This window comes from Psittacula echo, assembly GCF_963264785.1.
Source record: "Psittacula echo genome assembly, chromosome: 22".
NCBI lineage: Eukaryota > Metazoa > Chordata > Aves > Psittaciformes > Psittacidae > Psittacula > Psittacula echo.
The window spans coordinates 861,938-873,319 of record NC_137758.1 but is presented as its reverse complement, the minus strand read 5'-3'; the positions used below and the strand labels follow the sequence as shown (position 1 = coordinate 873,319).

The window sequence follows — 11,382 nt, the reverse complement described above, 5'->3', positions numbered from 1 at the left end:
ATGGATCGAGCCCGGAGCGCGGGTCCGCGCTGGAGCCCTGGCACTGCCGGCCGCGGGGAGTGAGCTGCGCTTGGGGTCACTGCTGGGCAGGGCGGCTTTCGCACGGCGCCGCTAATAGACAAATTACAGCCTTGCCCCTGTCAAGGTAGATAAGGAACCATGTGATGCAGCGTGGTGGTAAACGGGCTGCACGCAGGGTAAAGGTGCACAGGGAAATAACCTTGCAGCGAGTTCCTTCCCTCCCCGGCGAGCAGAGACTCGGAGCAGCGCGCATCCATCCCCCTGCGGTCCGGCAGCCCCTTGGCCTTGATGCCTGCCCGAGTTTGTGGAGCTCTCTGAAACTCACGGGAAGCAGGAATGTCTTTGAGCAGAAGGAACTGGTCCGATCTCTCCAGGTAGGTGCTGGGGTTTAATGCTTAACCCTTTCCACTGGAGGGAGGGAGGGGATGAGGGTGGGCTGCTGGCACAATGAGCCTTGGCCAAGGGGTCTTGGGGAGGACAGGAAGACCTGGCAGAAGGGTTTTGATTGCAGAGGTGGTGCCAGCCCCATCCAGAGCTTGGCACTGCTGGAATTTCTTGTGGGTGAGCAAGATCAGAAGCATTCTTGCTTCTGCTGCCTGAGGAAGCTGAGCTCTGCATAGGAAAATGGCTCTGGAAATGCATTTGTGCCCTGTATTGCATGTGGTTTTGGTCTGGTTTGACTTTCTTTGGGGCACAGGCTGGTGGGGCTGTGCCTCCTGACTTGCTCCAGAGCTGGCTGTGGGGTTTTCACTCATCCCATATCCACACAGCCCCTGGGTGTGTGTCCTGGCTCTGCCCGCCTGGCGCTGAGCAAACCCTGATTCATCTGCAGGTGCTGGATGAGCCCCGCAGCCCCACGGCGCTGCCACTCACTCTGTCCAAGTGATCTTGGCTCCGATGGGAGCCGGGCCAGGAGAGGCTCTTGGACATCATGGTGTGAATCGGGGGCTCCCATGAAGCCTGGATGATGTAGGGATCGCTCCCCACCTCCTGCAGACCCCAGGGCAAGAACCTGCATGGGCAGGGAGGTGGTGACTCAAAAGAGAAGAAATCCCAGTATAAGTGGATGTGATTCCAAGACTTAATTGCAAACCCCAGTACTTCAGATAAAGGCACCCACAACGGCCAGCCTGGAAAAGGGAGCAGAGACCCCACTGCTCAGAGGCTGCCAGCTCACACCCGGCCTCTCTTAGGGATGGGAGGGATCCAGAGGACATCCCAGCCCCATCCAGATGCACCTCCTCTGAGCCATAGATCTGCCTGAACACAGGCCCAGTGGGGTCCTGCACACAGGTTGTTTCACAACCCGAGCAGGCAGTTCCTCCTCTCTCATGAGATGAGACAGCATTCACTGAAACAGCATGAATGTCAGCTATCTGAGCAATAATGATTAACAGGGCAGGAGAGGACAAAGCAGGGGGAGACTCACCAACCCGTTTTCATTCATCTCTATGAGTTTAAAAAAGCAAAGAGGGTGAAGAATAAATCTCTCTTTGAAAAGAGGACGGGAAGGTTGGCAAAGCAAACCCATAGCCTAATGGGTGGATTGTGTAATGGCAAGTAACGAGAAACTGCATGTTGATAATGCCAGGTTACGTGCAGCTCACAAGGAGCCAAGCAAACTCAAGGCAGGAAAATCTCATTTTCATTCTGAAGGAGCCTGTGCGTGCAAAAGCAAAGAGGTAACTGGCTGTCCCGTGGATGTAAACTGGTGTTAGCACTCTGTGCTGTCACTGCTTGAGGGACAAGAGCCCTCTAGCCAAGGCCCCTGTGTGTGTAAGTCCCCATGCTTGTGTTAACCTTGCCTGGTGAGAATGTGTGAAGTGTCTGAGGCCAGGTTGGATAGGGCTTGGAGCAAGCTGCTCTAGTGGAAGGTGTCCCTGCCCGTGGCAGAGGGTTGGGATTGGATGAGCTTTAAGGTCCCTTCCAACCCAACCCATTCCATGGTTCTATGATTGCTGCACTGGGAGCTCACACTGTGCCATGCAAATAAATCTGTGCTGCCTTCCCAGCGCAGCTGAGCTGAGCACAAATATTTACAGGGTCAGGCCCATGGAGGTGAGTAGAGCTGTAAGGACACAGTGTCCCCTGATGGGGTGAGAGCAAGCTGGGGATGCTCAGTGCAGGTCCCAGCCTCCTCCATGCCCCTGATGCCAAGCATGGCATCAGAAACCACTAAGAACCCCCCAGCAGTGGATCCAATGGCTGTTGGGGTGTGAAAGGAGTGCAGGGGATGGAGGCAGCAGAGGGAAAAGCAGCACATTCTCGCTGACATTGCGCTGTCCGCAGACCAGCACCGTGCTCCCAGGCAGGACCGGTCCCTTCTTGGCTCTCCGTTCTGCTCTGCTGCCTTTGTTGCTCCCCCTCCTCCCTTGACCAGGAAGCACAAGAAGCTGCAAACACTCGCGGGGGGGAATGCGGTTTAATTTATGACCCAGCTTCCATTACACAGTAACTCGGGAGCCACGCCGCGAGTCGCCGTGGCCCAAACAACGTGAGCGACACCGCAGGCCCAGACCTGCTCTGACTTTCATGTTCTTTAAAGCCAAGTTCAGAGTGAACCCTGTGTCTGCGTGAAGCTGCAGTGCCAGCTCCAGAGCGGGGATGCTGCAAGGGGATGGAGCCTGTGGTCATGGCGGGGGGGAGCTCCGCTAGGACCCCTGCGTGCTTTGGCAGCCGCTTGAGGATCGTAGGTGATGAACACCACTATGGAAAGCTCAAAGCAGCCAACAAAGGCATTTTCCAACACAGTTCCAGGCAGAGCTTGTCAGAAGCTGCCTTTGGCCTCTGATGCTTTTGCATCTGAGGCTTTTTGCTCAATAAAAATGAAAATGCCATCACCACAAATCACACTGGGGCTAAAATCTTTTGCCACCAGTGGTTTCCCTTCCAGGTAATGTGGTTGAGGTCTATGTGGTGGCTCTAGGGTCCTGGTCTTGCTGAGTTACATGTGAAATATCCTTGCCTGGGAAGGTTTGCTTAATGTAGGGATTCCTTTTAAATGAGTGATCCCTCTAACAGAAGAAATTAGGAGTTGTCAAGTGGTTGTGTTGGGAAATGCCTGCATCAGCTGGGTGAAGGGAGAGCACTTTATGACACCGGGCTCGTGTTGGCATCCCTCTCCTCCAGCCCCATGAGCAGCTGGGGAAGGCAACCTCCATCAGCCCCTCAGCCCTTCCCGAGGGTATTTCAGTCCCCTTTCATCTGGCACCAAGTCTGCAGGCTGCCCATGCGGGACAGCACCACCATATCCTTATGCTTCATCCCAAACAGCCTGGCCAGGCAGAGGACCCTTGAGGATGAAGAAGAGCAGCAAAGGGAGCGCCGGCGAAGGCACCGGAACCTGTTGTCCTCCACATCGACGGATGAAGAACCTCCCAGCCCTGTGAAAGGCACCAGCCCAGCTTCCAGCAGGTGTGTGGGGTCCTGCTGGCATCAGTCTTCATCATGGTGCTGATGGCTTGCAGCTTGCTGCCTTGTTTTAATCAGTCCTGAGCCAAAACTGCTGCAATCGGTGGGACTATCTGTTGGATAAGAGTGGGTTGAGCTGTGTGGAGTTCAATGGGTTTATAGGCAGAAGGATGAGCTTCACAGGAGGAGTACAAGGAAAGGGGTATATCTTTGGTGGGCTTAATCATGAGCTTCAACACGCTCCATGGTACAGGGAGTTGGTGTTCCAGGATAAGGGCTGGTGCTGAGGTTGAGCTTGGGTGGGTGCTGGCCATAATCTTGTGGGATCCTGAGCAGGTAAGAGCAGACAGGCACTCACCTCTGCAGGGCAAGTGAGCTCAGCATGCAGAGCCTATCCTCCTCCTCTGGTCCTTGCAGTGATGCTGTATGGCCTTTGCTGGAATGGGGAGGCAACCCAAGGGCACTCCAGTGGTGTTCCCAAAGTCCCTTGCTGCAGGGAGCTGGGTTTTGGAGGTGCTCTAAGGTCAGGCTGCCCTTTCGCAACCGGACCCCCTCTCTAAATTGATCCTGAAGATGTCCAGTGTTTAGATGGGGTTTGTCCACAGTGAGATCCATGTTCTAGAGGTGTTCCTCTCTGTGTTTCAGGTGCGGTGGAGTTAGGGTGCTTGGGTTGGATATGGGTTGGATAGGGGCTTGACATAACTAATGAACAAGATAGATAGTAAAGTTCCCCTTCCCTAGTGCTAGCACAGGCTGTCCATGTGATTGCAACTCAGGAGGAAGGCAAATATCCTTGTGGATGCTGATGTCCTGGGATGAGGCTGTAGAAGTGCTTAATCTCTGCTACAGAAAGGAAAGGAAGGCTTTCAATCCAAACTTGTCCTCACAGAGCCTATAGTGGGGGTGACAGTGATGAGCGTGGCTGCAAGTTCTGCTCTGCGGGGATGACTCCAGGATGTGGGTGGGAGCTTTCCACCCCCCCTAAAGCCTTTCACCTGCAGCATAAACCCAGCTCCCTGGTCCTGGGGTGCTGAGGTTTGCTCCCCGTTTTGTCTCCATCTCCAGACCTCAATCCCTGGTGAAGCCTGTGTCTACAGAGGATGGGGAAGAGCACAAGCTCTCAGTAGTGCTGAAGACGCAAGAAGGGAGACGGACAAGGTCCCCGATGGCAGTCTCTGGGAAACTGAAGCCGGAGAAGGAGCAGCAGGATCCAGGGGTGGGAGCAAGCCGTGCGGAGGCAGGGACACAGCCACAGACAGGGCAGGAGAGCATCCAGGCTGGACAGCGGGATCGGGATGTGGCCAAGGGCAGAGGGGACCCACCAGGAGACCGACACCGGCAGCCGGCCTTGGAGAGGAAGGTGGTGGTGAGGGCACGGCTCCAGGACAAGGAGGGACAAGGTGTGGGGACTCCTCGGGGGGAGCAGAGAAAGGAGGTGCAGGAGCCACGGGCCCTGACGGAGCTGGGGGGCTGCCGGCTCCGCGAGGTCAAGATCCTGACCAGGCAAGGGAGCCGCAGCGCAGAGAAGACATCCTCGGTGGCAACCTCATCCCTGGAGCAGCAGGTGAGCAGGGATGGAGAAGGCACCAACCCCTGGGGTGTGAGGCCCTGGGTGCTGGGAGGACAGCAGAGAGAGGGAGAGCCCCAAAGCCCCAGGAGGGAAATGGAACTGTGGGCTTTGGGGGAAGGTTTCTCTGAAAGCTGCAAACCATGAGGTGGTGGACAGGGTCCCATCACCCCCTTTCCCTCCCTTGCATGTGCTATTCTGATCCCCTTCTTCAGCAAGCCCCTCCTGATTGCCATCGCAGTTTCATTGAAAGGTCTTTAGGGCTTTGCCTTTCCAAATGAGACAGCCAAGGTTTGGAGGACCTCAACCTCGAATCCTGCCTCCAAAGCGGATCCCACCCTGGCTGCTCTGCTCCCTGCATCTCAGCGTTCACTGAAGGGATGCATCAGGTGCCTGCTTTTTCCTTAGCAACCATCCAGGAATCCCCCAAAGGAGGCAATACAGCTGTCTCCCACCCAAGAGAAACCTGCAGAGAAGTCGGATACTTTTCCAACTCAGGTCACCTACAGCAGCTCCATCAGACGAACCAGCCCAAGAACTGTCTCCTTTCGGGTAAGAGCGAAAGCAAATGGGGGGAAGATCCCTGTTTAGGTAGTGGAGGATGGGGGAAGGAAGGGTTGCTTTGTTATGTTGGCAGAGCCTATTCCCAAAAGTGCATTCAAAATCCACCCTTGATCTGGGCATTGCAGTTCTGCTTCAGTTTACCTCCATTTTCATTTACTGTGTCTGACCAAAGGCCTGTGCTGATGACTAAGCCCATATTCATATGCTTCGTGCTGGCATGGGAACTTGTGGGAAGTGATTAGAAAACAGGGAGCTCATTGTCCTCAGATTTCCCAAAGAGTCCCAGGAATGACCATTCCCCCTCTGGCATTATTGGTCTTCTTTGAGGGGATAAAAATGAAATCCATCCTCTTTCTTGTCCCTTGTTACATCCCCAGGAATATCTTGCATTCTAGCCTGCCCTAAAAGACCTCTGGAATAAAGAGGCTGGGAAAACCAAGAGCTGTTGAGATCCTCCCTGCTGTGAATCAGTGCTGACTTGCTGGCTTAGTTGAGTTTCATGCCGCTTTATTGGGGATGTTAGCACTATGAAGTGTCTTTAGGCTGGAGGGCTTTGAGATGTGACATCGGCTCTGGTGTGGGTGAAAATGGAGCTTTCTTGTAAATGGGGGAGATGAGTCTTGTAGCACTTTCTCCCATGCTTATCTTTGATAACCAAAGATGGCTCCAGTATCTCCTCTCCTTGTGCCTTCCAGGTGATCTCAAGAAAACAGAAAGAAGAAAGCCAAAGCCCTCTCACAAGGAGGTCAGCACCTCTCTTCATGCTACTTGGGTCTTACGGAGCAGAAATTGTCCCCCTTGGTGTTCCAAGGGAGGAAGAGGTGATGGGACCTGGTACCAGGTAGTGAGTACCCTGGTACAGGCCTGTTGGATGCTGGTCCCTAGGGTGCTTGGCTGATGTCCAATGTACAGCTTGAATGTGTACAAGACCCCCCCAGGTACCCCCTGCTGCCTCTTGGTTCAGGCAGTTTCTCATAGGTGCTTGTGTCTGCACCGGGGTGGTTAAGTGCGGAGTGGTGCAGCACCACAACAGGGTCCCATCCTCGGAGATATCAAAACCAACTGTACAGGTTCATGAGCACCCTGATCTGGCTTTGGTGGCCACATCTCCACAGCAAGCTTTGGCCAGGTGGCTTAAAAACTCTTGAGGAACAAAGGATCAGGTGCGAATGCAGGGAGTCAATGGGATGCTCTCCCACCTCTGAATGCAGGGTAGGGGAGTGGGGTTTTACAGCACCTGGGCTTGTAACTATGCATACTGCAGGCAAACTCATCCTGGTACTGGTGAAGATGCAGCTCAGACCTGGCAGTGGTGAAGACAGGGTAAACTGGGGAGCTCAGAGCTGTTTTTCAGCGTACAGAGTGGTCCCAGTAAGGTGGTGAGACCCAGAGATCCTGGTCATCAGCAGGGAATGAGCTGCCGTTTGCTTGGCAGATGGATGCAGGAGGAGTGCCTGAGTCAAACAGGGTCTTCTCCTACCAAGTGGAGTCCCCAGGGACCATGGGCTGAGTGCCAGGAAATCCTGAGGGGGCTGCATCCAACTTTCTCCCTTCTTCTTCACCAGTGCAAGTATGAGGATCCCAGGGAGCAGCACCACCATTGGGGAGAAGCTGGAAAAGTACAACTCGGCTGTGCAGGTGCTGAAATCCCTTGGCATGGGAGGGATGTGTGGGGAGAGGAAGAGACATGGCCTGGAGCTGAACGGGGAAGGGAGAGTGGGACTGAGCTGCATCAAACGCACTAATGGGGTTAAAGAAGATGGTCCCAGGCAGAAAAAGGGATGAGCCTCAGGATTTTAGGAGCTGGGAGTGGGTATCCATTGGAGAGGGTCAAGGGGATGCTGCAGGGTCCTGCTGCGGGGACCAGTGGGGCAAGCCCGTGAGCTTGGATGGGCACGGAGGGAGCACACCCCAGCGGGCTCGGGATGCGACCCAGAAGCAGGACTTTGCTCTTTACCACGCGTGGTGCAGCCGTGCCCCCCGCTGACCCCGCTCTCTCCTCTCAGCGCTCGGAGGTGGTGAAATCATCCCTGCCCGTTCAGAAGAGCCTCCTGCTGTCCTCGGAGGGGATAGCGAGCAAGCGCAACTTCTTCGAGGCGAGCGCTCCGGGCAAGGCTGAGCCGCTCGCTGCCAGGAAGGTAACGCAGGAGCCCCCGGCATCGCCTTGTGCTGGGGCCGACACCAGCTTCTCGGGCACATCTTCCCCTCTGCAGCGTGATGGGAGCGCGGTGCTTGCCGAGAGGTGCAGGGCTGCGTTTGGGCACCGGCTGCCACCCAGAGGGTGCTCTGGGGCTGTGCGGGTCTGTGCCGATGCGCTGGTGTTGGAGGAGCTGGGATGGAGCCCAGGTGTGGGCTGATCGCTGCCCGCACAGGTTCGCTCAGTCTCCCTGTACCCTGGGGACTGTGCCCAGTGACGTTTGTGCCATGAGGGAGCTGATGCTGTAATCCTGGTGTCCTCTGTGCCACAGGACAACCTGAAGATCCCCGGATCAGTGACGTCCCGCATTAATCTGTGGATCAGCCGAGCTCAGGAGCCTGCCAAGGACGAGAAGAGCAAGGTACCGACTTGTGCCGACACCTTGGGCAAGAGCCCACAGCCCAGGCAGCCTGGCAGGACATGTCCCTGCATCTGGGGTGTTGGAGCTTATGGGTTGATGAACTGAGGCTCTGTGGAATTTAGAGATCTGTGTGTGTCCTGCTGCATGTGGGGTCTGGAGTGATCTGCATCCCTGCATGTATCCCAGCCCCCCAAATTAGGGTGTGGGGGCAAAGGGTTCAGCTAAGGAGACTCGGAGGTCATCACTGCCACTGCGGGTGCTCTAGGGAGATGGACAGGAAACCCTTTGGCCTCAGGGTAGTTTCCTGTGCTTGGAAAGGAGATGCTCAGCGGGTCCTTGGGGGGGGGTACCACTGTTTGCAGCAATAACACAGCAGAGTCTCCTATAGCTTCCCGGGTATGGGCCCAGGAGGGGCAGCTCCCGCCCAGCCCTGCAGCCGGGGCAGACAAGCCCGGGCACCCGCTGCACTGAGCTGCAGAGATTAGTGCTGCCCAGACGTGTCTGCACTGGCTCGTGTCTGACAGGGGAGGGTTTGCTCCCGGGTCACTCCTGGATAGAATCCTGCAGCTCCTTCAGCTTTTCCTGTCTGAACACCCAGAGACTGACACCAGTCTCTGCGGGCTGGAGCTGTGCTTGGTTTGGAGGGTCTGCCCAGGGCAGGGTCTCAATGGTTTTACCTGGGGCGTGTGTGCTTCAAGGGTTGGTTCAAATCAGCCTGAGGCAATGCGTGATGCACAGGGAAAACCTTCCTGTGCCACCTCTGTTTGCAGGACATCAGGAAAATAAACAGCCTGCCCAGCCGTGATGTGTGGGTAAAGCAGCCTGGAGACACCTCTGCAGACACCAAGGTAGACACGGAGCTGCTTTGAAAGGTGGTGCATCCTCTGATCATGGGCACATCGCCCACAAGGCAGATGTGAGAAACGCAGGCTATGGGGATAGAGGGGTTGTGTGGGGCATCCAGGACCCCATGGCTTGGGGGAGTTGGCAGCAGGGGACGACTGGAGGCAGCTCTAATGGTGAGAAAGAGTCTGGGAGAAGAAGGGAAGAGTGGCGTGAGGTGGGATTCAGGGGGTGCCTGCCTGCCCCATTCCCTGTTTGGCACTAGTATGGTCCTGGTTGCAGTAGCTGCCTTTGGAGGTTTGCAGCCCCAGGCCTGGCCTCACTGTTTCTCACTTTCTTTTCCAGTTGCAATAATATCATTTGTAATAATAGCACATGATCTGGGAAAAACTGTTTTGCTCTGAGGATCAAAGCTCAGCCTTGCCCGGCAGCCCACTGCCATGAGTGTTCCCCGTGCCACATGTAGGTGCACCCCACATCGCCAGGGTCCTCTGCTTGAGGAAGGAAGAAGGCTGGAAGCTTATCCCTGCGCACCAAGTCCTCACTTGCTGCCTGTCCCGGAGTGCCCAGGCCTGGAAGCTCCTTGCAGATGCTGGAGGCAGATTCTTGCCTTGTTTTCCCTCAATGTTTTGGTGTTCTGCTCTTAACCTCTGCCTGTGCCCCATAACTGTGCTTGCAAAGGGGATCAACCTCTGCATCGCCCTTGCAGCTGGATGATGTTGGTGGGGCAAGAAGCTGCCTGGGTAAGGGAGTTTCAGCTGCACATCCATGGACCATGCCCATCCCTGCTGCCTGGCTTGTGTGGGGTGACGTGGGGCAGGCAGGTGTCAACCCTTCCCCAGGCTGTCACTGCTGGAGTGACCCAAGCTTGCAATGTCACACATTCATCGAGTGATGCTTTGCGGAAGAAGGGTGGACCCAATGCCACTTAAATACATGGGAAGGGTGGGTGGACCATGGTCCTGTTTTCGGGGTTGGATGGAGCTGAATGCCCTGTGCTGGGCCCCTTCCCCAAATCCTATTTCCCTCTTGCCCTTCTTCCTGAGCCCATTGCCTGCGGGTGTTGTGACCCGTGTCCTGCGCTGCTTGGGCTGCTGAGCCCACCCAGCAGGGATGCAGGGTAATCAGGATGGCTTTAGGGTGCTGGCCCATAAAATGATGCTGAAATCCTTGTGCTTTGGTCATTCAACCGGGCAAGGGCTGTGTGTTGAGCAACCATGGCGGTATCCAAATGTGGTGTGGGCCTTTATTGCTGCCCCTAGACCTGATCTTGCTTGTTGGGCTTTGGAAAGGACTTGGTTCTCTCTGTGCCTTTTTTGTTTTCCTAATAAAAGTTGCCCCTTTCTAAGATGCTCCTGGTCACCCGCTTCTGGGATGGGATGGGAACAGTTTTGCTTCTCTTCTTCTGACAAGGGGAAAGAAGGCAATGAACCGAGACACACGTGGTAAAACCAGCCTGAGCCTCTTCTCTCACAGCATCCTGGGCTTAGTGCAGGGCTGCGGGATGCGATGGAGGGTCTGGTCCTGCGCTCGCTGCCTTATCAGAACGTGACAGCTGCCTGGCTTGTGTCAGCCCCTCGGGCACCCGCGTATCTGGGTCCGGAGGGTTTAAAATAGCAAATCTCTGAGGCCACACAATAGCTTGGGCTTATATGGGCTCCTGGGGGGGAAGGGGGAGCGGCAGAGGGGGCTGGGGCTGAAATAGCAGCTCACAAGTGTTGCATTCCTCCCTGGGCGCCGGGCACATTCCTCCCGGCGCTGCCCGCCCCGGGGTGGGTGCTGGAGCCCCCTTAAAGCCTCCTGCCCCCAAAGAGCATTTCCCAGACGCCCGCCAGCTCCCTGGGATCTCACTGGCGCCCCACGGCAGAGGTAAGGCTGGGGGGGGGGGCTGCCTGCGTGGGGCATAGGATGCTCAGTGGAAGGGCAGGAGTGATTTGGCTCAGGGGTAATGGTCCTCCCCAGCCAAGAGGTATTTTTGCCATGAAGGCATTCCCACGGATCAAGCATCCGGACCTTCTCCAGAGGGTTGCATTTGCAACTTGCTCAATGCCCTTTAAGCCACTCCAGGTGGCTTGAGAAGGATTTTGGCTGCTCTGGTTCCAGGGGATCTCACAGATCCCTGTTAACTGTGTCTCTGAAGGGGACAGGAGGGATGTGATGCCCATGTGAGAGCTGGGCCAGCCTGGCCATGGCTTACTGGCAGCCCATAGGGTGGGTTAGAGCTGGGATGCTCCTGTGCATGGTCTGACCCTGCCAAGCAGGAGGAGAGCAGAGATGTGAGCCACACTGGAGTAAATGCTGGGAAAACAAGATTCAAAGCTTCAATGGCAAGGTTTATCTGTTTCTGTGCAGAGGATGGATACGTACCTCCTAGAGACACCTTTTCTGTGTACTCTTTAAGGTTCTGTTGCTGTTCCT

At 55.7% G+C, this 11,382-nt stretch overlaps 1 protein-coding gene across 1 annotated transcript; it reads left to right on the top strand.

The window, feature by feature from the left end:
* LAD1 (ladinin 1) lies at positions 1 to 8,990 on the top strand (the record flags this gene model as incomplete). The annotated part of the gene is made up of 10 exons (XM_080632899.1): positions 1 to 59; positions 345 to 395; positions 3,295 to 3,435; positions 4,498 to 4,996; positions 5,408 to 5,551; positions 6,259 to 6,308; positions 7,129 to 7,201; positions 7,570 to 7,701; positions 8,032 to 8,121; positions 8,892 to 8,990. 10 exons carry the CDS (start codon positions 1 to 3, stop codon positions 8,988 to 8,990), a joined length of 1,338 nt encoding a protein of 445 aa, XP_080489025.1.
* Between the last annotated feature and the right edge of the window lie 2,392 nt (positions 8,991 to 11,382).